At 53.1% G+C, this 26,890-nt stretch overlaps 1 protein-coding gene across 7 annotated transcripts; it reads left to right on the forward strand.

The window, feature by feature from the left end:
- The first annotated feature begins 2,030 nt into the window (after positions 1–2,030).
- On the forward strand, positions 2,031–7,530 carry LOC119322692. 7 transcript variants are annotated; one of them, XM_037596185.1, is made up of 8 exons: positions 2,031–2,534; positions 4,428–5,716; positions 6,013–6,058; positions 6,140–6,261; positions 6,653–6,725; positions 6,815–6,905; positions 7,023–7,098; positions 7,195–7,530. In XM_037596185.1, exons 2-6 carry the CDS (start codon positions 5,168–5,170, stop codon positions 6,823–6,825), a joined length of 801 nt encoding a protein of 266 aa, XP_037452082.1. In that variant the 5' UTR covers positions 2,031–2,534; positions 4,428–5,167; the 3' UTR covers positions 6,826–6,905; positions 7,023–7,098; positions 7,195–7,530. The 7 variants fall into 7 exon arrangements, 4 of the variants coding, with proteins under 4 accessions (XP_037452082.1, XP_037452085.1, XP_037452084.1 ...); XM_037596187.1 differs by lacking the exon at positions 2,031–2,534 and adding an exon at positions 3,109–3,591; XR_005155816.1 differs by lacking the exon at positions 6,140–6,261.
- The last annotated feature ends 19,360 nt before the right edge of the window (positions 7,531–26,890 follow it).

A 26,890-nucleotide genomic window follows, 5' to 3' on the forward strand; every position in this document is an offset into this window, starting at 1 on the left:
CTTCCACTACAAGAGCGCACCAACATGGACGCGAGTGCACGAGCAAGCTACCTCAAGAAGATGCATGAAGATACAAGACTCATAATCGAGTGCCAAGTACAACGACTCGCGACCAAGCTCAACATCAACAAGCAACCCATGATATTCAACATTGGAGATCTCGTATGGTTACACCTTCGCAAGGAGCGCTTCCCCAATGAACGCAAGTCCAAACTTCTACCACGAGCTGATGGACCCTTCAAGGTGCTTGAACGCTACAATAACAACGCCTACAAGATCGACATCCCACGCGACAAGTACTCCATGAGCGACATCTTAAACGTCAATGATCTCTCCCGTACCATGGTGATGATGATTTCGATCCGATGTCGGATCTTTCCCAAGGGAGTGGAGATGATGCGGAGGATCCTTCGGTCATCCTCATGGACCTACCATCGTCTCACCAAGTGCCAAGAGGACCCATGACACGAGCACGAGCTAGAGCTCTCGAGACCGAGGTGACTTCTCCCCTTAGTGATATCTCATTCGATTCTCTCGACACATGGCTACTACCTAAGTCCGGAATGTTGTGCATGATTAGGTACCAAGAGAACCCTCCCGAGGATGCACATGAAGGTGGTCAAGCTCCCAAGTCCATGGGTGAAGAGAAACCAACGGAAGAAGACAAAGGCAACTTCCAGGTCCCGGACATCCTGCGTCCAGCCCGGACATCCGGCCCCTGGAGATCTCACCCACAACCAAGGACCGCAGCCAAAGGTACAAGGCCCGGACATCCGGCGTCCAGCCCGTCGCCCCGGAAATCCGGCCTCCAGCCTAGACATCCGGATAAGCTGTCCAGGGAATACAAAAGTCTGCCCCGACGTCCCGGACATCCGGCCATGACCCCGGACATCCGGCCCTTCACGTCGCCCCGGACGTCCGGCCAGCGCCCGGACATCCGGACAGCCCTGCCCAATGAGATCCAAGACGGCGCCAAGCCAGCCCGGACATCCGGCCGACAACCCGGACATTCGGCACCTTGCGAGCACCCGGACATCTGGCCCGACCCGTCTGCGCATGGTAAAGGGCCGAGCCCGTGTACCCCTCTTCGCCCCCTAGACTATATAAACTCCTCCTCCACCCTCTTTCTAGGGTTAGCATTGTGATAGCTCATACTTTGAGATAGAGCTTTGCTCATCCATCCGGATCTACTCCACTACGAGGGACCGACACCTCTTCGAGAAGATACACTTGGATTCAAGATCTCCACTCGGAGAAGACCATCTTCAAGACCTCCTCACGGAGAAGAACCGGTTACCCTATGTATCTTCCCTTGTTGGATTCGGATCTTGTACCCTTTTGTGTTTCGAGGATCTAGCACATGTGTGATTATCTTCTTGTTGGTTGAGTGTTTTCTCTTGTGTTTCCCTCGTGTTCCCCTCGTTTCCCCTCTTGCGTTCTTCGTGTTCTTGGTAGGATTCCCTCCAAACATGAAAGATCAGCCTCTAGGGTTCTATCCTACATCAGATTGTCTTTCCTCAAAAAAGTACATATTAGATTGTCTCCCGATTATTTTTCAGGGAGAATATCATACGGAAACCAATATTCAATGAAAAATTCATGGAAATCATATTTTAAAGTTTCAAAAAAATATAAAAAATGTGAGATGTTAATAATGTGATGTTTTATTGCTACACAAAATTTCAAGTTGAAAAAAATTACGAGATGTGAGCTATGAAAAAGACAAATTCAGCCCTGAATAGTGACATTACTACTCGGCACTATTCAACGCTGATTTTACCTTTTTCATAGCTCACATCTTGTAATGTGTTTCAACTTAAAATTTTATGTGGAAATAAAACATCATCCTCTTAACATCCCGCATTTTTTCTATTTTTTTTGAAACTTCAAAATATCTTTTTCTCGTGGTTTTCATCGGTTTTCACCGAATATTGATTTCCATATGATATTTCTCCTATTTTTTGGCCGGTCGCGCTCTCAATATTTTGATGGCCTACCTCATATTTTGACTGGACCCACCGCACAGTGTCATGGGAAAAGAGATGGCCGCCCTTGTTAGGTCTCCTCCTCTCCTTCCAATGCCGATCTTCCAATGCCGATCTTCCCGCACCCTCTCCCTCCCATCCCAGATCAGCGCCCCGCGCGCTCTTCGCCCCCTTCTCTGCGTATAGGCCTCGATCCCCAGCACAATCGCCATCTCCATGCCTATCTTGGTGACCCTGCTGCACCGCCCGTGGAGACCGACCGGGCTGCCAAGCCTGTGGTGACCACACCGTCCCCTGCGGATCTGACGCCCACCCGCAGCAAGCAAGGAAATGGCGGTGCCGGCGTCGCCCGTCGCCGACGGTGAGGCTGCGGAGGCAAAAGTTGGAGTCGCTCCTGCAGACGCTCGACGGGCTGGGCGACGCCGATCTCGTCTCAATTCCCGACGTAGCCATCGACTCCGAGGTGCATACAAGGACAACGAGGGCGGTGACGACGACGGCGATACGACAGCTTCAACGGCAAGTGATTTGGACCGTGCGGCAAACCAGGTACGGATACAGCGAGGTTTGGGCCTTTGAGAGTCTGAAATTCAGACCATGAGGTACTAATTAATTGCATTAATTGGCATGTAAGTGCTGACGAAAGGTGGTGATTCAACCAAGCTCTCGTTATTTCATGTTTGTATCGACTAGACAAATAGATCTGAGTTGGATACCTTGTTTGAGTTGTTTCCCGGTACTGCCATATTACTGTTGTTCTCATATTTGTTTGTGGTTCGTCTCTGTGGTGAGTGGGACTAGTAAGGAACCTGTGAACATCTAGAGTCAGATAGTCTACCATGGAAATATGGGAAAATTCGAATCTGAACCCGAGCTCATCTGCACCTGCGCTCACGAAAAAAATCAAAATAAATACTAAAGAAATTCAAAAAATTCCAAAAAAAATTGGGGTGGTGGACAATTTGATGCGCGAGGTACGCTCCAATTTTCAAAACATTTGGACTTCTGTGCAGCTCTCAGCAAAAAAGACAAATCGGAGGTCTGTAAAAATGTGTACTGTTCATATACTGTTCTGGTCTGATTTGTCTTTTTTGCTGAGAGCTGCACAGAAGTCCAAATGTTTTGAAAATTGGAGCGTACCTCACGCATCAAATTGTCTACCACCCAAATTTTTTTTGGAATTTTTTGAATTTTTCTGAATTTTTTTCTGAATTTTCTTTTGACCGGGTGCAGATGCACCCGGGCACCGAAACGCCGCTCTCGGAAATATGCCCTTTTATTAGAAGCAGGATCAGCTGCAGTGAAGTTCTCCAAAATAAAAATGCCAGCCTCTGATATGGGGAAACAGTGGAATGTGATGATTTAGGCTAAACATCTAATTAGCATTTATATACCAGGAATATAACTGCTGCTAACAGAGGATGCAGATTGAGGATCAGTATAACATGTGTAATTATTTTTTCTATTTTACATGCACCTTTTTCATTTAGAATGTCTGCAGAACATCTCTTGTCACTTGGTTTTAGATTTGCTGAGTGATAGGAGGAAGAGCATGGAGCAGTTCATTTTTGCTGTGAAGCTGTACCAATGATCTTCTTAAATCTAGGTTTGAATCACCTGAGTTTCTTTAAGGTTTTGACATGATTGCGAAGTATGTATGCCAAGATGGTGCATGTATACCTCTATAAAATGCGCTTGCTACTGCCGGCAGTGCTTAATTTATTCAAATGTGGCCAGCTAAAATAACCCATGCAATGGATATGGACGATCAATTGTCTTAGTTCAAGATGAACAACCATTATGGTTTCATTGCATATGCAGTCATCCTGCTAGCTTTCCAACAATTGTGCTTTTATATCTGTGGCATTACATAAACCTGTGAATTTGGGAGTTCATCATGATTAGGGTTGTTTATACATTATACTTGGCGGCCCGTAAATTTGTAATTTTAGGAGTTCATCATGATCATGATCAGGGTTGCTTATATTTTTGCAAAATACGAAAGTAATCGCAACAAAAACAACCAGAATGGATTCAATTAACACTAATTTGAGGTAGCACGTAAATTCGGTTAACACTAAAGATTCAGTTCAAACCAACATTCAGTTAACAGAAAAGATTCAGTTAACACTAAATAGTCAGTTGACAAATTGAGTTGAGTTAGCACATAAATTCAGTTAACATAAACATCAGATAACACCTTAATTCAGTTAAGCCATGGTGATCAATGACATCTTGTGCAGTGTCTATGTACATAAAGAAACATACCACTAGCTTTATCTACTAGCAATGGTGGGAGACATGATGATGAAATGAATAGCGTGGTTTCAGAGTTTGTTGTGACTTTATGAGATGCTCGTTGTTTATTTTCTGCACCAACTTATTTTGGTGGCAAACCAACCCTGCCGTGGTCTAGCAACTAATTACATGTTCTGATTGCAGTTTCTTAAAGGAGATAATGCAAGTGGTAAAACAAATGGCATCAAGTTCAATCACGGAAAAGAAATCAAATGGCCATAGTTTTTTCTTGACAGGTGAAGCGTCTTTGAATAAATTTAAAAACTGCAGAGACATACCCTGGCTGTCGGCAGCTCTTGTGTGTTATGGAGGGCCTGGAGGGGAACAATGGGACTTGTCCGAACAATGCCGCCTCAGCGCCGGTTGGAGGAGATATCTGGCGTGACAATGGCGACGATGGGTTGGCCGGCCAGCCGATCGTGGCTCATGCAGATGTAGGCAACCGCATCGGCGGACACGGGCGAATGGCAAAGGCACATGACGCAGCCGCTACCTTCCCTCCTTGGTGTCGGGATGGTCGCCAGCTGCATGCTTGGCCCAGAGGCGGAGCTCCTCCGCCCGATTCCGCGTCGAGCCTGTGCTGCCGCTGGTTTGTGCTGTCGTGCTGGCTAGTGCTGGATGAGATATTTTTTTAGCACTTAGTGTTGGATTGTTTTTTTTTCGAGGGCTGCACATTGTGCTGGATGAGATGGATCAGCCAAACTGTGGGTGCTATTAGATGATAAAAATAATAACCTTGACTGTCAGGTGCGGGTGCAGGTGTTACAAGGAAAATCATGGGATATCGTTCCAGAGGGATTTTCAGAGAAATCCGTGAATTTGCCCGCCTCAATTTAGGAGCTTTTCTTTCTCCTTTGCCCCACGGGCTTGTAATAAGCTAGCTCATGCATTGGCTGTATTTTGGTGCTCGCTGTATTGTCTGGTCTGAGGACCTTCCTGACGATGTGAAAAGTTGTCTCCATGACGTTTTTGCAGAAAACCCCTTCCCAAACTTCCGACACAACCTGCGCTCCTCGTTGTCTTCAATCGACGCTTTGACACAGACGCATGGACGCCGGAGCTTCCCTGCTCGGATTCGTCGCGCTGCTTCCCTGCTCTCCCGCGTCGTAGCTCCCTTAGCTTCGCCGCGCTGCTCTCCCGCGCGTCCTCCTCCGTTGCTCCCTCTTGCCTTGCGCAGCTCCCCTGCCTCCCAAATCTTCCCTCTTTCACACCCAAAATCGTTTCTTCTTCCTCCTGCTGCGTCTCCTGCTTGCGTGCGGCGACGACACGTCCTCCTCGTTGCCCCCGACGCCGGAGGAGGCACGGGGCAAGCAGCAGCGGAGGAGAAAGGGGATTCCGTTCGCCGCCAAGGCGCCCTGGGCATGCTCCTCGAGTCCCTGCTCCTCGGGCCCCTCATCACCTCCCTCCTCAAGAAGCAGAACAACATGACGCAGGTCCTCTCCTCCCTTGTCAGCCTTCATTTTGTTTGAGATTATTTTGTCCAGCAACTCCGTGGTTTGCTTCCGTTGCACTTAGCACGATTCTGGTCTTATTAATGTTGGGGGCGAGCACATGCTGCAGCGCACGGTGCTCCAGTTCTTTCATTCAGTCAAGTTCTTTCATTCAGTCATGTTCTTTCATTCAGTCAAATTCAGTCAAATTTTCTGAAGCTAGCATCCTTTTTTACTACGTACATCCTTTTTTTGTTTTCAGCAACTATAGGTGCTACTACATCTCTCTTTTTTTGCAGGGACCAGGGCCAGGAATTAAAAAACAAACAAAAGCAGGGGCCAGGAGTACATCTCAACTTTTACTGTATTTCTTGTTGACAACTAGTGCAAGTACACATTCTAAATATTGAAATTATCTTCTGTTAGTTACTAGGATAGTGGTTCATCCTGCTTGTCTGATCTGTGGAGGAGACCAAGGGCATCAACCTCCCCAACTTGAATTTGTGTTGTTGTTACTTGACATGTTTGTGTTCCTCATTTGGAGTCAGGTAAGACCTGTGATACTTTGGAGAGGGACTTGGTAGTATTATATGGGCAGTTTGGCCACATAGTTTGGCAACCTAGTTTGAGGAGAACAAGTTTGCATGCTGATAATCTTACCTACTTTGTGACAGATCAACATATAATTTCTTCTAGAATTTGAATGATGTGTGCTAAACTGCTAATAGTATACTAACCATACCTGGTTCAGCTATAGAGAACAAGTTTTCATGCTGCTGATCTTACCTACTTCGTGACAGATCAACATATAATTTCTTCTGGACTTGGAATGATGTGTGCTAAACTGCTAATAGTATAATAATAAAACATATAGTGCAGTCATTGATTTATCATTTATGTAACCTAATGTGTGATTCTTTTTGTCATTTTGTTAATCAGGCTGTGGCATGGGACACCTATCCTTGTGGTCATCAGCATCCTGGCATACTTCTGCTTCTTGGAGCAATTGCTGGTATTTTAGACCCCTCCCTCTCTTGTTGATTGATTCTAAAACTTCCTTACATATGGTCGATAAATTCTTTTGTTGCTGGTGTCTCATAGGTTGCGCATAACGGCTTCGCCGCCCTGGCGATTTCGCTGCCCTTCTCATGCATCCTAGGCCTCTTCTCATCACTGACCACAACAAGCATGGGTACTGCATCATTTAACCACCACCCACCTTAGAACACATACTGAAAATTTTGATATGATTGCCTTGATGGAACCCTCGTTGCTATGGTAACTAATTTGAAATAGCGCATATCTGCAGGGGCGAGGATATGTGGATCTTCGCGGCGATCCAGTTCCTCTTCGTCGTGTTCTTCACAACTCTGTTCTACAGATATGTAAGCAAAGCAGATCATACTTTGCTCACAGTGCCTGAAGTTTTGAACAATTTGTCATGCAAGTGTTGATCCCTGGGAACTGTTTGTTTGTTGCAGCTGCATCTGCAGGCTGTGATTTCCATCATCCTGGCAACCTTACCATGACACTACTATTATTGGACCATTACACTCATCTCTACCTGGAGAACAAATTCCTTAGTGCAAGTTACTGATTGAATTTACACTCATCTGCAGAGCGTGTAGAAAAATTGATTGTATTTTGATGACTGAATTTAAAATCACTACTTGGAGTACACACTGACTGAATTTAACACTGCAATTGATTATCCTGTGATCCATGGACATTGCAATTGTGCATTATCCTGGATACAGAACATGGATCTCTGAATAATTCAAATACTCTGAATAATTCAACAATTGACAGGCATAATATTTTTTCCTTCTCCCATTTTAGACCATAACAACAACAATCTGGTCCACTTGCTCTTGATGATGCATTTAGTTAACTTGTAATTTTGCCAAAATCTGGACCAGTTGCTCTTGATGCATTCAGTTAACTTGAGGCTATCAGTCCAGAGAACATGTTCAGTTTTTTTTTGAAGGTCACCGGGGGAGGGCGAAGCCCTCCACCTGGATCTTTTTTCTTTTTCTATTGCATCACACCCCTAGGAAGGGGAAGGGTTTTACACATGCGTGGGAGAGAGAGAGGGGCTAAGGGAGGGGGGGGGGGGCACAGACGCCAGACCCAAAAGCGAATGCTAATTCGCCCGAGAGAACGCACGAAGCCACCTATCTACGCACGCCCGGTCGGCCACTTTCAAACGGCCTTTCCAAAGAACCGAGTCTTCCCGGCAGCACCCGAGCAAACGGGCCAGGGAAGGCCGAGCGCCTTGGAACACCACGGCATTTCTATGCTTCCGCAGCTGCCAACAGCAAAGGAGGGTGAAGGAGGCGTGGGCAACATCACCAGTCACCCCCCGCACGTCCAGGGCCTGAAGCGCTCCAACATGGTAGCTCTTCCCGACCACCTCAGCGCCCACGACCAGCCAGAACGAGCGGGCAAAGGAACAATCGAAGATAAGGTGATCACGCGCATAGCAGATCAATTTTCTTCAGGAACATGATCAGTTTTCTTAAAAGCAGATCAATTTTCTTCAGTGAACATGATGAGTAGTGTTTGAAATTGTAATGTACAGAAATTGGAGCACCATGAGCAAGCAGGCAGAGGAGCATATTTACAGAGGGGTGCTTCTTCTCACCGGCAGCAACATGAGCAGGGGAGCTACGGGAGGAGGATCAGCAACTTGCACAAGAGCAGGCCCGCTGGGAGCTTGAGGACGAGCTTGAGGTCGAGGCCTGCTGGGAGCTCCAGCTCCAGGCGCTCAAGACGCAGGCGCGCGCAGGTCCTGGACGGCGGGAAGGGATAGCGGCGGCGCAGGCCCTGGGTGGCGGGAGGGGATACCAGAAGCGCAGCCCTGGGCTGGCGGGAGGGGTCACCGCGGGAGGGGATAACGGCGGTGCAGCGCCATTCAGTTGTGGAGCCGCCGCCCATCGAGGTGATCGCCGCGGAGGAGTAGGTGGCCGGCAGGTGGCGCAACTCGTCTCCGTGCGGGCGGCACAGGTGGGCAGGGGCAGCGAAGGTTCGCGCGGTGGCGCAGGTTGGCCGTCGTCGCGCGCTGGTCCCTGTGGGTGACGACGGTGGCTGGGGCGACCACGGTGCGCGCGGACGACGGCGGAAGGAGGAAGAAGCGGAGGGGGCTGATTAGCATAAGTTTAAAAGATGAAGGGTTTTTTTGAAAATTGTAAATGAACTAAGGTGTGGACATCTTTTCCGAGACGAAGGGAGTAAGTGTTAAACCTAAAATCTAAAAAGTGCATACGCACTATTTGGTTGAATGGAACGGCCGCGTCTCGCATGCATGTGTCTGTTAACTTTTTTTTGCGTTTAGTGCATGTGGCTGTTAGCATTAAATGCATTCACACTGATTACTTCATTCCGAACAGAACAGATCCACGCATATTCATTTCGAAGTTTTAAATTTTAAAAAGTCATATATTTCAAACCGTGTGTCGGAATTCAGATCCGTTTTCACTGTTGGAACTCTTGCGACGCGATCTTTGAAACTAGATCCCGCATGAGTATGTTTCGACGATTTTTTATGCCAACTTTGATGCTATATGATGCAATTTTAGTACTGTATTGTGCAACTTTAGTACTACATCGTGCAACTTTTTGTAAAACCAGTTTTTGGATCTGCATGATTCAACTTCCTATGAGAGTGTAGTCTAATAACCATGACAACTTTGATGTCTAGTTGGCACGACTATTGGCACACACATATGTTCAGTTGACGCGATAATGTAGTCTAGTTGCATACACATTGATATTTAGTTGACATGACTAGTTACACACACATATGCTCAATTGGCGTGGCAATGTAGGCTAGTTGCACACATATTGATGTTTAGTTGGCAGGACTATTTACACACACATATGCTCAGTTGGCGCGGCAATGTAGTCTAGTTGCAGACACATTGATATTTAGTTCGCAGGACTATTGGCACACACATATGCTCAGTTGGCGCGGCATTGTAGTCTAGTTACACACACATTGATGTTTAGTTGGCAGAAAGACTAGTTCGTTGAAACATCCCCATACGGGATCTACTTTTGAGGAGCACGTCGCGAGGGTTTCAACAATGAAAACGGTTCTGAATTTCGACACGCGATTTAGAATATATGTATTTTGTTATTTTGAAAACCAAAAATTAATGCACTAGAGACGAACATAGAGAAACAAGCATCCATCACGTGAGAAAAGACCACATATGGTGACTAATTAGCAGTGTCCTTTTTAGCATTCTTGGATCACAATAATTTTACTCTTTTTAATATGTGGCAGTGACTAAACGTCTGGGACCAGGGGCCGGCCGCTCGCGAGCGGCAGCGAGCGCCCGGCCGCCGGCTAGACCGGTCCTTCATGAAATCGCTGTGTTCCATTTCAGAAAAAAAAAACTGACTGTGATATACCTCCACTAGCCCACCTGGTTTTGTTAGTTCATGTGCCACTAGACTACCAAGAAAAATGTTTACCCTTGTTTGCTTCCAGCCAATGAATATCGTAGCTCTCTTTCAATAAATAAACAAATGAATCATAGCTCAGCGGTGAAGAAAGCAGATTATATTCCTCGTGTGGACCGGGGAATAGCAATCATTTGCATACCAACCCGTCCTCCCAACTGTTTTGGGAACATTCCCTGAACCGATTTTAAGTTTTTCCTTTGTTTTTTCTTCTAGTTCTTTCTTTTTTTTTCCTTTTCTTTTATGTTTCCTTTTTGGTTTTCTTTTTCATTTTTTCTTTTCTCTTTCTTCTTTTCCTTTTTATTTTCCAAATCGGCAATATTTTAAAAAATTGTAATAATATTTAAAAAAAATCACAAACAATTTTTAAATTCATGAAAATATCTGAAAATCACGTTTTTTTTTTCAAATTCATTAACATGTTTTTGAATGCAAGTTCATGAACGATTTTTTCAAACTTGCGAACGTATTTTTGAAACCCGTGAACATTTTTCAAATTGACGAATATTTTTTAAAATTCATGAACTTTTTTTGACCAAGTGAACAATTTATTAAATTTAGTGGACACTTTATAAAACTAGTGAACATTTTTTTTTCAAATTCATGAACATTTTTTGAAAATCGTTGAGAATTTTGAAATTCACAAATATTTTTTTCAAACTCTTGAGCATTTTTTGGAAACTGCGGATCTTTTCTTTTTAAATTCATAAATTTTTTTGAATTGGCGACCATTTTTTGAAATACATGAACCTTTAATTCGTGAACATTTTTTGAATTGATGAACTTTTTTTAAACTCGATAATATTTTTTGAATTTGTGAAGATTTTGAAATTTGAATTTTTGTTTGATATCTTGAACATTATGAAGAAAAAAACAAAAAAGGGATCACGACGATTGGGTCCAAGGCAAGCCGACTAGTCTGAGTCCTATGACAACCTGAGATTTGCACCCCATATCAACCTGATAGGTTGGGACCGAAACACTTCGATAACGTGGCCTATTGTGAGATGACACATCAAAGACTGAAATTCATGATTGTTCAGATGGAGTAAAAAATGAACAAAAGCCTGGTAAATCCAGTACGATTTACATATTGGGATTATGACGGTGAGACAATGTTTGTCATAAAATTGTCACTAGTTTTTCACGGGCCATCGTCCTCTACGATCCATGATGGATCTAGACTAACCGTCATCGATGGAATACCATCAGTGACGGTTTTTTAAATCATCACCAGAAATCCATCATAGATTAACAGGTATCTTGTAGTGATGTGAAGTACCAGTTGTGGACAGATCCCTGGGCAGAGTATCAACTTGAGATTCTTCTTTCACCCTCTAGGAGTTCGGTTCTTCCCTTTCTATATCAGAATACGATGTAGAGGCTGAGCCTGCCGATTGATTAGACTTTCCAACTAAGGGGCCATTCGCTTCTATAGAAAAATATGTGTATTGCGTGAAAGCTTCTCTTTATGAAAGCCCCTCTGAGTCGTCTATAGCCGCCAAATCCCTTTTGATTCTGTTGTCATAGGTGCCTTTCAATTTCATTGACCTTGGTACTGCATTTCATAGATACCTCGGCTATTACAGTAACGCAGTTCTCCACTGAACCCACTCACCTAGGTACCGAGTCTATTATGCGTACGTCTTTTTCGAACTCTTTATTTGTTTGTGAACAACAAAAATGCAAACATGAGAAAAGGGGATCATTCCATTTTGAACACACCCATCTATCTCATTTGACCTCTCCGAATTCTTGAGTAACGAACCATGGGTTATAGATGGTTGGGACATATCATCATCCGGAGGGAGTGGTCTTAATACCGATGTATTTCTTTAACCTTTTGGAGGTCGAACCATTGAACCTATTTCTTTGACCTTGGGACCGATAGGAAGAAGAAAGAAAAGCAAGGACGAGTAGAACGAAGGAGACTAGACTAGCATTAGGAAGGACAAAGGAGACATACATAATTTACATCAGAAAAGACAAAAGGACTTTTTGAAGTTTGAGTGAGGATAATTGTCCTAAATTTCATAGAATCGGCTGAAAATGCGGAATTGTCTTCGCCTTTGTAATCGAAAATGTCCAGTAAATCCTATCTCGCTTTTAGCCTTCATGGTGAATGGCCCACCCTTTCTTTGGACCTTGTTAATGATCGAATGAACTTATAGATATGAACTGAGTGTCATTTGATAAGTAAGATCGAACAAGGGAGAGGGATATTGAAAGGATGAAGTAATGAAAGAGGAAGTCATGGCTAGTAGTAACGACTTGTCATGGTCCATTGTTCATATAGAATCCATGTCCTAGGTCTATCAAAAAACATTCTTTTCGCTAAGCGTATATAATAAAATAGAGTGAAAGGGTCCACCCCAAAACCAAGGTGGTAATAACTAACAGTTGAGTCCTCTCCGAACCGCAGGAGATAGTTGCCCATCATACGGCTCACCAACTTCACTTGCCTCTAAGGAGGGCTTGCTCCGGACAGGTTCGGATCACTTACTACACACGGCCCTATGAAGGGGTCAGGAGCGTTTTCAAGATGATTCTTTCTTTGTCGAGATGAAAAGGAACCCATCTTTTCAATTGAAAAATGTGAGTATGTTTTGCCCACTTTATCCACCCCATCTATCAAAATGATCAAAAAGGCATTTCAAATGCTTCTTATTCCCGTGTTTGATCTTATCCATCCCTGCCCCGCTTCCATGTGGGCAGGGACCCCTATAGAGAATGAAGAGGAGCCAAGGATCTTACTCTCATGAGTGCTTCGATAGGCCCCACTCTCTCCCCTGAATAAGTCAGGCTCCACTAGCTTGGGATGAGATGGGGATAACGAGTCGACGATTGAAGCCCCCAATGTTCGGCCAGACACTGGACAGAGGTAAGTGTTGGGAAACGTAGCATGCAATTTCAAAAAAAATCCTACGCTCACACAAGATCTATCTAGGAGATGCATAGCAATGAGAGGGGGAGAGTGTGTTTGTCGGATGTTGGGTTCCGACAGACCCTTAAGGTTCAAACTCTGGGGTGCGCACGAAGATCTCTCTTCTACCGATCTACGTCCGATCGCCTCGCGAGAATCTAGGCCAGAACGATGAACAACACGAGGGACACAAGATTTATACTGGTTTAGGCCACCATTGTGGTGTAATACCCTACTCCAGTGTGTGGTGTGGTGGATTGCCTTAGGGGTTGATGATGAATAGTACAAGGGAATAATAGCCTCGCGAGAGGTGTTCTTGAGCTGGTGCGATGAAATGCTTGGGTGAGTTCGATCGCCTCTCTCTCTAATGAGCACCCGATCTGTCTCCGTGTGTCCTTCTAGTGTGTGGCTAGTCCTATTTATAGAGGCCCTGGTACTCTTCCCAAATATTGAGTGGGAAGGGCGCCAACAACGGCCATTTTGAAGGGGAACATCTAGTACAAGTTATCCTGACTAAAGTTGGTCTTCGGCCGCCAAAAGCACTAGCGATGACGCCATCTTGGGCTCCCGGTGACCTCCATCCTGCCGCTCTGCTAGTCTTGGTCTCGTTGCACCGAAATGGCAACCTTTGCTTGATGCCTCAGTACTCCACGTCTGCGCTTGCCTCCTTTGCACCAAAGAGGAAACAAGGACACTGCACAGGCCGTCGCCCGCCTGGCGCCTGCCTGGTCTCGATCGTCATGGCTTGCGTCACGAGCACCTCACGAGGTACCCTGCCTTGATCTCTCCGCCTCCTCGCGAGCCTGCCTGACGAGGCCGTTCCTGAGGAAGTCGTGCGTCGTCTGCCCCGCGAGGCTTGGCCCCTCGCGAGGGTCTTGAGTCTTGTGTTGATGAAGATGGGCCGTACTGGGCCACCACTTGAGCCACGCCGCAGGCCGCAGGCAGGCAAGTCTGGGGACCCCCGTTCCCCGAACGCCGACAGTAGCCCCCGGGCCCAAGGCGCGCTCGGACTTGGCTTAGCGGAGAAGCGAAGGGGCAAGTGCGGAGCACCGCGGGCCCCATCACTCTGCGGCCTTGGGCGCCACGTGGCGGTTGATTGGACGTGGGCGCCTCCGCTTCCCCACGCTCCCTCATTATGCGCCTGGCTAGGTGGCCACGAGGTTTGTACACAGTTATCCTCCCTTCGCAGCCTGCGCGCTTCTTGTTCCCTTTTCCTCCTCGAGCCTCTGCTTCCGCCTCCAATCCATCTCGAGTTCTTCCCCCTCCCCATTGCCATGGCGCCAACGAAAAAGGATAAGGGGAAGAAACCTACGCCTTCGACCAGCCCGCCTCCGGCGGCTGCTCCCGCCGTCGACAAATCGCTTAGACTCAACCTGGAAGCCCTGGAGAAGGTCTGCTCCGCGCTCGCCTCCAGCTTCAATGAGTGCGAGAAGACGACGGTCTAGCCTGCGTCCCACGCCTCCTTCGACAGGATCGTCACGGAGGTCCGATTCTTTGCCGACGCCTTGTGGGCAGGCCTGGTTCCCCCCTTCTCCGCCTTCTTCAATGCGGTGCTTTCCCATTACCAGATCCACATGATGCATCTTGGCCCCCAATCCATTACTCTGCTTGCTGTCTTCGCCTTCGTCTGCGAGGCCATGGTGGGGATTCCTCCTTCTGTTGCCTTCCTGCGCCACTTCTTCTCTCCGCGCTTGTCTGACCCTTCCCGGTGTTCGGGATGCATGAGCTTCCAGGCCATGCCGGAGACAGCCACCTTGGGGATCGATTTTGTCCTCCCACCTTCCGCGAGCGGGTTTCGGGAGCGGTGGCTATATGTGGACGTTGGGGTGCCCAGCCCCGTGCTCGCGCACCCGACGCTGCCTGCCATTCCCAATCCTGGTTGGGGTCACAAGAAGCTTACGAGCCCCCAGCTTTCCTTCACCTGGGATCGCTTCGAGAGGCTGAGGGAGCTCGGGGTGACGGCGCCCCGGGTGGTGAAGGAGTTCCTCCAGCGTCGCATCGCTCCTCTCCAGCGCCATTTCCGCCCAATGTGGGCTTACTCCAGTCGTCAGGACCGCATGAGGCTCCAGGAAGGGGATCTCGCGCCTGAGACGCTGAAGAAGGTGCTGCTGGTCCTGACTGGCGACCCCTCTCCTGGCAGCGTTCGTCATGGAGGCGCCCTGTTGTATCTTTGTTCAAACAGGGTCGATTTCATGAAGAAGATGCCCCGCTTCGACGAATGGGGGTTGTGCCCGGCTAGCCTCGTGGGGACCCGCGAGAACCCGGTTGCTGTGGTCCTTCTCCCAGCCGCCCACGCTGGCCTTGCCCCAGGAGTCGTTGCAGGAAGGCAAGCATTGGCAGGAGCTGGGGGGCCTGACATCGAGGTGCTGATGTCGCGTGGGACTCCCGAAGCATCATCCTCCGGGGCTTACGGAGCCCCTCGTGAGGTGGTGGCCGACGAGGGGGCGCGACCTGCCGCTCCCGAGGCCGAAGCCCCCGAGGCCTCGCAGGCCTCCAAGAGGTGGCACCTGATCTCTCCTCTCAGGCTGGTGCCCTTGATGTAGGCCGTCCTGATGCTTCGGCTCCTATGCCTCGCGCCGACCCTCACGTCGCGAACTTGGGCCGGTTCCGCATAGATTTCGAGGCCCTTTGCAAGAGGAAGGAGGCTTCCGGTGGTGATGATCACCCGTACCACCCACTGAAGCACAGGAAGTACTTTGCCATGGACGAGTAAGTCCCTCCTTCTCATAGTTCCTTGTTCGCCACTCCCTTTGCTGACCGTGGCCTTTCAGGATCCCCTTTGACGAGTCCGCGGAGCCTGCTGAGGAGACGCTTCCTTAGGTTTCTCCTCAGCCACCAACCTTAATTGCCCCGGGCCTGCGTGCTGCCCTTGGTGCAAGCTTGGCTGGAGAGGCAGGCCGGCCTGCGGCGCGCCTTGCTCCTGTTGGCGCGCCGCTCTTCCCTTCTGAGCTCTCCTTGGGCACATCCAGCTTGCCCCGAGCTCCTCCACTGATCATAAGCGGCGAGTGGCTGAAGTCGATCTTCGGCTCCACAGCGGGAGGTGGATTGATGCCTGGCTGGGTCCCTTGCGAGGCCCACCCAGCGATCGCAGAGGCGCCAGCCCCCAGCCCTTGCTGCGAGGGGGCGAACCACTCAAAGGCCCTCCGCCGGTGTCGATGCGGAGGAGGGTGTTGACGATGTGCTCAGGCGTGCGCGGGAGCGCCGCTCTGTCCGCCAAGAGTTCCTCCTGAGGGCAGCCGATGCAGTGAGCCAGCTCAGCGCAGAGCTGGCGGTCGAAGGCGCGCGTCTCGAAGCTGAAGGCTTGAGGCTGGTCGAGGAGTAGCGCAAGCTGAAGGCGGCTGTTGGTCCCACGCGCCACCAGCGTGACCTTGAAAACACCGAGGCCGAGGCATCCCTGGCGGCCTCTCGGGAGGCCTGCTCCCGGGCCCTGGAGGAGGCTCAGGAGGCAGACAGGCGACGAGAAGCTGCGGAGAAGTGCATGTGGGAGCTCCAAGACTGGTGCAGCTCCCTGGAGTAGCAGGTGGAGCTGTGCCGAGCCGCCCTTGCATTGCTGAAAGGGGGGCCCGCTAAAGAGGAGGAGCTCCGGAGGCGTGAGGAAGCGCTGACATTGGAGACTGCCGAGCGCAACCTCGACCTAGAGCGGTTGGAGACGAGGGAGCGCCAGGTTGCCCAGGCGAAGGATGACGTCGGCGCGCGGGAGGCCCGGGTCCAGGAGGAGATCGACCGTCGCGTGGCGAAGGCTCGCGCCGGCCTTAAGCGCGAGTATGGAGAGCGGCTAGAGCTGGTCAAGGCTGAAGCCGCGGGCAGGACTGCCGCCCTCAAGACTAGGCTGACTGAAGTCACGCGGCAAGCTGAGGCCACTGCTGCCGCACTGGGCTCGGCGTAGACCGAGCTGGCCTCCTCCCGTGCCGAGCTGCTTCTTCTTCAACGACGGGTGGTTGACGCCGAGGCCGTCGCGCAGCGGAATGCAGATGAGATCTGACAGCGGCAGACGTTGGAACACATGCACGACCCCATGCTCCGGACGCTCAGGGAAAGGGCTAACACGGCCTTCGGCAACATCTGTGAGGCTGTCGCCGAGGAGCCGCATGTGACCAACTATGCCGGCAATCTCCAGTTCTTCATTGACGTGGTGACGCATTTGGAGAACCGCACTGAGAGGTCTCACCAGCTGGTGGAGGAACGGAGCCTCGGCCTGCTCGCGTGGGCATTCTCCCGCGTCTTCAGCCATCTCCAGAACCTTGATCCCCTCTTCGACTTCGATGCCGCCATTGCCCCGGTGCCTGAGGCCGTCCGAGGCGACCTAGCGCGGTGGGTCGAGGATAATGTAGATGCGCTTGTCCGGGCCTTCACCTCCGACAATGATAGGGTGATCGTTGCTGCTGATGAAGGCGACGTGGTGAACGGTGGTGGAGACGGTGCCAACAAAGGTGATGAAGAGGCTGGCGGCGACGATGGTGGCGTGAGCGACACCTCCGGGGACGCCTTGGGGGATGCGGCGAGCGACTTGTCCGATTGATCCCACGCTTCCCCCTGCTGCTTGCCCTACGCAGGAAGAGACTTGGGTGTGGCCCTAAAGGTTGTGAGAGCATTTTTGGGAGGGGAAGCCCCTCATGTAAGAAGATTGTTGCCTACGTATTGTCAAGATTGGCGCCGGATGGGTGCCTGCATGATGCCATGATTGTCGCGATGAGTAGGTTGTCATGGTTTTATATTTGTCTTGGCGAGCCTTGAGTGGGCCTGCGGTGTCCATTCGAGGGCCTCATGAGGGTCCCATTTAACCATGCGGTGAGAGCCTGGCTGGAGCGAACACCGGCCGCGGGACAGCGGCGCGCATGCTTGGCCCTGCCCTACTCGCGAGGGGCCCGCGAGAGGGATGCAGCTAGCGTGAATTCCAACTTGAACATAAATCAGGGCACGAGAAAGCACACGAATAAGACACGACACCCCTCCCCGCACACGCAAACACAAATTCGACTTCAACTTTAGATCCGAGACAAGAAAGCTTGTTCGCATGAAAAAGAAAGCAAGAGCAAATGGCCGCGTCCGGCACCTAGTCTAGTCTTCGACGTCTTCTCACCAGCGCGGAGCTAAGTGCTGCCACTGGGCGTGGGAGGGAGCCCCCGAGGCCCGAGGGCGGCTCTCCGGAGACTCCGGGGCGTGTACAGCCCCAACTCATTATTACGTGAGAGTGTCACGGGCGGCGAGCTTCACAGGCACTGGGCCTTCTTCACAGGTACTGGCCTTGCTTCATATCGCTAGATGAGGGCCCCGCCTTGCGCCACCCTTGACCCCATCGACGGCGACCGGAAACCAGGACGACGCCAATGGGGAAAAAGGGACGCCAGCGGTTCCCCCGACGACCACGGGTCCTCTGCCGGGGGCAGGCCCTGGGGCACCTCCCCGGCAAAGGGCCTACCTCCGAAGAACACCTTGCTCCACACTCCGTGGGGAGGGTCCTGGCTCCCGACCCCTCTCCTGCTGCCCCCAGTGCCCTCCTCCTAAGGGGAAGGAGATTGCCGCACTGGGGCAGCCATCCGCTGCGGTGACCTGAACCTCCTGTGACCCATGGTTAGCATAAGCCTGCTCCGGAGGAATTAGCGGTACCCGGTAGTTGTCGAGGCTCCCGTGCGGATCTTGAAAGAGCTCGGCTTGTGGCACCTCTTCCTCCCAGCCTGGCCCGAGGAACGAGCTGTGGTCTTCCTCCAGCACGTACCCTCGATCCACCATGTGGGGCACATAGGCCTCCGGGGTCACCACCCCAAAGGCCTCGCCATGGTGCTCCACGCGCCATGCAGTTCGACTTGAAGCTCCATCTTGGGGACGGTAGGGTGGCGGCCCGCTGGGACCAAAGGCAGCGATGCGCATGCCCTCGCTTACCAGGGGCGGTGCTGGTGCAGCTTGCTGCCCGGCGCTGATGGCCAGGGCGGTGTCGATGAAGTCTTGAGGTGCGCCCGGGGGCGCGTGGGCCCGGATCGGTCCGCCTCGTGATCCTCCCGGGGACTGGGGTGGAAGCTAGACGCAGAACGGGGGAGCCCCTGACGCAACGGCATCCAGGAGCTCGGCGATGCGCTCCAGCAGCACGTCGCGGCCGCTTTCTTGCAATCTGCATCACAGCAGCTCCCGCGCCACCGTGAGCGCGGCCTTCATGTTTGCCTACTCCCATCGGGTGTGCGGCGCCGTAGCCGCAACATGGCTTGAGGCCCTTTCTGCCGATCGTACTTGCCGTGGAGTGAGGGCGGGGGATGCTTGACCGTGCCGCCCGCGCCCTGCAGTGTTCTGCATGGCGCGGGCTGCCTGAGGTGCGGGGTTGACGTCACCTTGGGTAGGCGGCACGGCATGGGCAGGCCATGCCGCCCAGCGGTCGGAGTTGGCCGTCGGGTCACCGGACATGGAGGCGGTGAAGCGGCGGAACGTAGGGCGGAAGAAGGAAGGTTCCGGTGCACCCCTACCTGGTGCGCCAAATGTCGGATGTTGGGTTCCGGCAGACCCTTAAGGTTCGAACTCTGGGGTGCGCATGAAGATCTCTCCCCTACTGATCTACGTCCGATCGCCTCACGAGAATCTAGGCTAGAACGACGAACAACACGAGGGACACATTATTTATACTGGTTCGGGCCGCCGTTGTGGTGTAATACCCTACTCCAGTGTGTGGTGTGGTGGATTGCCTCACGGGCTGATGATGAACAGTACAAGGGAAGAACAACCTCGTGAGAGGTGTTCTTGAGTTGGTGCGATGAACTGCTTGGGTGAGTTCGATCGCCTCTCTCTCTAATGAGCACCCGATCTGTCTCCGTGTGTCCTCCTACTGTGTGGCTAGATCCTATTTATAGAGGCCCTGGTCGTCTTCCCAAATATTGAGCGGGAAGGGTGCCAACAACGGCCATTTTGAAGGGGAACATCTAGTACAAGTTATCCTGACTAAAGTTGGTCTTTGGCTGCCAAAAGCACTGGCGATGACGCTGTCTTGGGCTCCACGGTGACCTCCATCCTGCCGCTCCGCTAGTCTTGGTCTCGTTGCACTGAAATGACAACCTTTGCTTGATGCCTCGGTACTCCACGTCTGCGCTTGCCCCCTTTGCACCAAAGAGGAAACAAGGACACTGCACAGGCCGACGCCCGCCTGGTCTCGATCGTCATGGCTTGCGTCACGAGCACCTCGCGAGGTACCCTGCCTTGATCTCTCCGCCTCCTCGCGAGCCTGCCTGGCGAGGCCGTTCTTGAGGAAGTCGTGCGTCGTCCGCCCCGCGAGGCTTGGCCCCTCGCGAGGGTCTTGAGTCTTGTGTTGATGAAGATGGGCCGTACTGGGCCACCACTTGAGCCACGCCGCAGGCCGCAGGCAGGCAAGTCTGGGACCCCCATTCCCAGAACGCTGACAGTAGCCCCCGGGCCCAAGGCGCGCTCGGACTTGGCTTAGTGGAGAAGCGAAGGGGCAAGTGCGGAGTGCCGCGGGCCCCATCACCCTGCGGCCTTGGGTGCCACGTGGCGGTTGATTGGACATGGGTGCCTCCGCTTCCCCACGCTTCCTCGTTATGTTCCTGGCTAGGCGGGCACGAGGTTTGTACACAGTTATCCTTCCTTCGCAGCCTGCGTGCTTCTTGTTCCCTTTTCCTCCTCGAGCCTCTGCTTCCGCCTCCAATCCATCTCGAGTTCTTCCCCCTTCCCATTGCCATGGCGCCAACGAAAAAGGATAAGGGGAAGAAACCTGCGCCTTCGACCAGCGAGCCTCCAGCAGCTGCTCCCGCCGTTGACAAATCGCTCATACTCAACCTGGATGCCCTGGAGAAGGTCTGCTCCGCGCTCGCCTCCAGCTTAAATGAGTGCGGGAAGACGACGGTCTGGCCCGCGTCCCACGCCTCCTTCGACATGATCGTCACGGAGGTCCGATTCTTTGCCGACGCCTTGTGGGCAGGCCTGGTTCCCCCCTTTTCCGCCTTCTTCAATGCGGTGCTTTCCCATTACCAGATCCACATGATGCATCTTGGCCTCAATCCATTACTCTGCTTGCTGTCTTTGCCTTCGTCTACGAGGCCATGGTGGGGATTCCTCCTTTCATTGCCTTCGTGCGCCACTTCTTCTCTCTACGCTTGTTTGACCCTTCCCGGTGTTCGAGATGCGTGCGCTTCCACGCTGTGCCGGAGACGGCCGCCTTAGGGATCGATTTTGGCCTCCCACCATCCGCGAGCGGGTTCCGGGAGTGGTGGCTGTATGTGGACGTTGGGGTGCCCAGCCCCGTGCTGGCGCACCCGACGCTGCCTGCCATTCCCAATCCTGGTTGGGGTCACGAGAAGCTTACGAGCCCCCAGCTTGCCTTCACCTGGCATCGCTTCTAGAGGCTGAGGGAGCTCGGGGTGACGGCGCCCCGGGTGGTGAAGGAGTTCCTCCAGTGTCGCATTGCTCCTCTCCAGCGCCATTCCCGCCCAATGTGGGCTTACTCCGGTCGTCAGGACCGCATGAGGCTCCAGGAAGGGGACCTCGCGCCTGAGACGCTGAAGAAGGTGCTGCTGGTCCTGACTGGCGACCCCTCTCCTGGCAGCGTTCGTCATGGAGGCGCCCTATTGTATCTTTGTTCGAACAGGGTCAATTTCATGAAGCAGATGCCCCACTTCGACGAATGGGGGCTGTGCCCGGCTGGCCTCGTCGGGCCCCGCGAGAACCCGGTTGTTGCGATCCTTCCCCCAGCCGCCCGCGTCGGCCTTGCCCCAGGAGTCGTTGCAGGAAGGCAAGCATTGGCAGGAGCTAGGGGGCCTGACGTCGAGGTGCTGATGTCGCGTGGGACTCCCGAAGTGTCATCCTCCGGGGCTTACGGTTCCCCTCGCGAGGTGGTGGGCGATGAGGGGGCGGGGCCTGCCGCTCCCGAGGCCGAAGCCCCCGAGGCCTCGGCAGGCCTCCAAGAGGTGGCACCTGATCGCTCCTCTCAGGATGGTGCCCTTGATGTAGGCCGTCCAGACGCTTCGGCTCCTATGCCGCATGCCGGCCCTCACGTCGCGAGCTTGGGCCGGTTCCGCATAGATTTTGAGGCCCTTCGCGAGAGGAAGGAGGCTTCCGGTGGTGATGATCGCCCATACCACCCACTGAAGCACAGGAAGTACTTTGCCATGGACGAGTAAGTCCCTCCTTCTCATAGTTCCTTGTTCGCCACTCCCTTTGCTGACGTGGCCTTTTAGGATCCCCTCTGAGGAGCCCGCGGAGCCTGCTGAGGAGCCGCTTCCTCAGGTTTCTCCTCAGCCACCAACCTTAATTGCCCCGAGCCTGCGTGCTGCCCTTGGTGCAAGCTTGGCTGGAGAGGCAGGCCGACCTGCGGCGTGCCTTGCTCCTGTCGGCATGCCGCTCTTCCCTTGTGAGCTCTCCTTGGGCACATCCAGCTTGCCCCGAGCTCCTCCACTGATCATAAGCGGCGAGTGGCTGAAGTCGATCTTCGGCTCCAAACGGGAGGTGGATTGATGCCTGGCTGGGTCCCTTGTGGGGCCCGCCCAGCGATTGCTGGGGCGCCAGCCCCCAGCCCCCTGCTGTGAGGGGGCGAACCACTACAAGGCTCTCTGCCGGCGCCGATGGCAGAGGAGGGTGTTGACGACATGCTCGGGCGTGCGCGGGTGCGCTGCATTGTCCGCCAAGAGTTCCTCTTGATGGAAGCCGATGTAGTGAGCCAGCTCAGCGCAGAGATAGCGGTCGAAGGCATGCGTCTCGAAGCTGAAGGCTTGAGGCTGGTCGAGTAGCGGCACAAGCTGAAGGTGGCTGTTGGTCTCGCGCGCCACCAGCGTGACCTTGAAAACGCCAAGGCCGAGGCATCCCTGGCGCCCTTTCGAGAGGCCTGCTCCCGGGCCCTGGAGGAGGGTCAGGAGGCAGACAGGCAACGTGAAGCTGCGGAGAAGCGTGTGTGGGAGCTCCAAGACTGGTGCAGCTCCCTGGAGCAACAGGTGGAGCTACGCCGAGCCGCCCTTGCGTTGCTGAAAGTGGGGCCCGCTAAAGAGGAGGAGCTCCGGAGGCATGAGGAAGCGCTGACATTGGAGACTGCCGAGCGCAACCTCGACCTGGAGCGGTTGAACACGAGGGAGCGCCAGGTTGCCCAGGCGGAGGATGACGTCGGCGCGCGGGAGGCCCGGGTCCAGGAGGAGATCGACCATCGCGTGGCGAAGGCTCGCGCCGGCCTTGAGCGCGAGTATGGAGAGCGGCTGGAGCTGGTCAAGGCTGAAGCCACGGGCAGGACTGCCGCCCTCAGGACCTGGCTGACTGAAGTCACGCGGCAAGCTGAGGCCATTGCTGCCGCACTGGGCTCGGCGCAGATCGAGCTGGCCTCCTCCCGTGCCGAGCTGCTTCTTATTCAACGGCGGGTGGATGACGCCGAGGCCGTCGCGCAGCGGAATGAGGATGGGAGGGAGCCCCTGAGGCCCGAGGGCGGCTCTCCGGAGACTCCGGGGCGTGTACAGCCCCAACTCATTATTACGTGAGAGTGTTACGGGAGGCGAGCTTCACAGGCACTGGGCCTTCTTCACAGGTACTGGCCTTGCTTCATATCGCTAGATGAGCCCCCCCCCTTGCGCCACCCTTGACCCCATTGACGGTGACTAGAAACCAGGATGATGCCAATGGGGAAAAGGGGACGCCAGCGGTTCCCCCGATGACCACGGGTCCTTTGCCGGGGGCAGGCCCTGGGGCACCTCCCCGGCAGAGGGCCTACCTCCGAAGAACACCTTGCTCCACACTCCGTGGGGAGAGGCCTGGCTCCCGACCCCTCTCCTGCTGCCCCCAGTGCCCTCCTCCTGAGGGGAAGGAGATTGCCGCACTGGGGCAGCCATCCGCTGCGGTGACCTGAACCTCCTGCGACCCATGGTTAGCATAAGCCTGCTCCTAAGGAATTAGCGGTACCCGGTAGTTGTCGAGGATCCTGTGCGGCTCATGAAAGAGCTCGGCTTATGGCACCTCTTCCTCCCAGCCTGGCCCGAGGAACGAGCTGTGGTCTTCCTCCAGCGCGTACCCTCGATCCACCATGTTGGGCACATAGGCCTCCGGGGTCACCACCACAAAGGCCTCGCCGTGGTGCTCCACGCGCCATGCAGTTCAACTTGAAGCTCCATCTTGGGATCGGTAGGGTGGCGGCCCGCTGGGACCAAAGGCAGTGATGCGCATGCCCTCGCTTACCAGGGGTGGTGCTGGCGCAGCTTGCTGCCCGGCGCTGATGGCCAGGCCGGTGTCGATGAAGCCTTGAGGTGCGCCCAGGGGCGCGTGGGCGCGGATCGGTCCGCCTCGTGATCCTCCCGGGGCCTGGGGTGGAAGCTAGATGCAGAACGGGGGAGCCCTAGACGTAGCGGTATCCAGGAGCTCGGCGACGTGCTCCAGTAGCACGTCGCGACCACTTTCTTGCAGGTTGCACCGTAGCAGCTCCCGCGCCACCGTGAGTGCAACCTTCGTGTTTGCCTGCTCCCGTCGGGTGTGCGGCGCCGTGGCTGCAGCATGGCTTGAGGCCCTTGTTGTCGATCGTACTTGCCGTGGATTGAGGGCGGGGGACGCCTGACCGCGCCGCCCGCGCCCCGCAGTGTTTTGCGAGGCGCGGGCTGCCTGAGGTGCGGGGTTGAGGTCACCTTGGGCAGGCGGCACGGCATGGGCAGGCCATGCCGCCCAGTGGTCGGAGTTGGCCGTCGGGTCGCCGGACATGGAGGCGGTGAAACGGCGGAATGTAGGGCGGAAGAAGGAAGGTTCCGATGCACCCCTACCTGGCGCGCCAAATGTCGGATGTTGGGTTCTGGCAGACCCTTAAGGTCCGAACTCTAGGGTGCACACGAAGATCTCTCCCCTACCAATCTACGTCTGATCGCCTCACGAGAATCTAGGCTAGAACGATGAACAACACGAGGGACACAAGATTTATACTGGTTCGGGCCACCGTTGTGGTGTAATACCCTACTCCAGTGTGTGGTGTGGTGGATTGCCTCACGGGCTGATGATGAACAGTACAAGGGAAGAACAGCCTCGTGAGAGGTGTTCTTGAGTTGGTGCGATGAACTACTTGGGTGAGTTCGATCGCCTCTCTCTCTAATGAGCACCCGATCTGTCTTCGTGTGTCCTCCTACTGTGTGGCTAGATCCTATTTATAGAGGCCCTGGTCGTCTTCCCAAATATTGAGCGGGAAGGGAGCCAACAACGGCCATTTTGAAGGGGAACATCTAGTACAAGTTATCCTGACTAAAGTTGGTCTTTGGCTGCCAAAAGCACTGGCGATGACGCCGTCTTGGGCTCCACAGTGACCTCCATCCTGCCGCTCCGCTGGTCTTGGTCTCGTTGCACTAAAATGGCAACCTTTTCTTGATGCCTTGGTACTCCACGTCTGTGCTTGCCCCCTTTGCACCAAAGAGGAAACAAGGACACTACGCAGGCCGACGCCCGCCTGGTCTCAATCGTCATGGCTTGAGTCACGAGCACCTCGCAAGGTACCCTGCCTTGATCTCTCCGCCTTCTCGCGAGCCTGCCTAGCGAGGCCATTCCTGAGGAAGTCGTGCATCGTCCGCCCCGCGAGGCTTGGCGCCTCGCTAGGGTCTTGAGTCTTGTGTCGATGATGATGGGCCGTACTGGGCCGCCACTTGAGCCACGCCGCAGGCCGCAGGCAGGCAAGTCTGGGGACCCGCGTTCCCTAAACGCTGACAGCGTTTGACAACGTGGTTGATGTATTCAAACTTCTTCTCGTTCCGACCGATCAAGCACCAAATGTACGACACCTTCGAGTTCTGCACATGTTCAGCTCGATGACGTCCCTTGAACTCTTGATCCAGCAGAGTGCCGAGGAAGTAGATGAGTTACGTCAGCACAACGGCATGGTGACAGTGATGGTGAAGTGATCCGCGCAGGGCTTCGCCTAAGCACCGCGAGAATATGACCGAGGGTGTAATCTATGGAGGGGGGGCGCCGCACATGGCTAACAGATGTTGTTGTGTGTTCTAGGCGCCCCGCCCCATGTATATATAGGTGGGAGGGGGAGGTGGACAGCCTTGGGGCGTCCCAAGTAGGAGGAATCCTACTTGGGGCCCTAGTCCAATTCGCCCCCCATACCATGTTTTTCGGAGGGGAAAGGAAGGAGGAGGGAGGAGGGAAGGAAGGGGGAGGCCGAATCCCTCCCCTTCCTTCTTTATTCCCCTCTTTCCTTCCCCTCAGGTGCAGCCCATATGGAGGGCGCGGCAGCCCTTGTTGGCTGCTGCAATTCCCATCTTGGCACATTAGGCCCATATCTTTGCTGGGGGGGGGGGGTGGGTGGGTGCCCGGAACCCCTTCAGCTGACCTGATATGTACCTACCCTCCGGATCCTATCCGATGTCCGAATACTATAATCCTATATATCAATATTTACCTCTCAACCATTTCGAGACTCCTCCTCATGTCCATGATCTCATCCGGGACTCCGAACAGCATTCGGTCACCAAATCACATAACTGATATAATACTAAATCGTCATCGAACGTTAAGCGTGCGGACCCCACGAGTTCGAGAACTATATAGACATGACCGAGACACCTCTCCGGTCAATAACCAATAGCGGAACCTGGATGCTCATATTGGCTCCTACATATTCTACGAAGATCTTTATCGGTCGAACCGTTATGACAACATATGTTATTCCCTTTGTCATAGGTATGTTACTTGCCCGAGATTCGATCATCGGTATCTTCATACCTAGTTCAATCTCGTTACCGGCAAGTCTCTTTACTCGTTCCGCAATGCATCATCCTCCAACTAACTCATTAGTCACTTTGCTTGCAAGGCTTCTTATGATTTGCATTACCGAGAGGGCCCAGAGATAC

Source organism: Triticum dicoccoides, chromosome 6B (assembly GCF_002162155.2).
Source record: "Triticum dicoccoides isolate Atlit2015 ecotype Zavitan chromosome 6B, WEW_v2.0, whole genome shotgun sequence".
NCBI lineage: Eukaryota > Viridiplantae > Streptophyta > Magnoliopsida > Poales > Poaceae > Triticum > Triticum dicoccoides.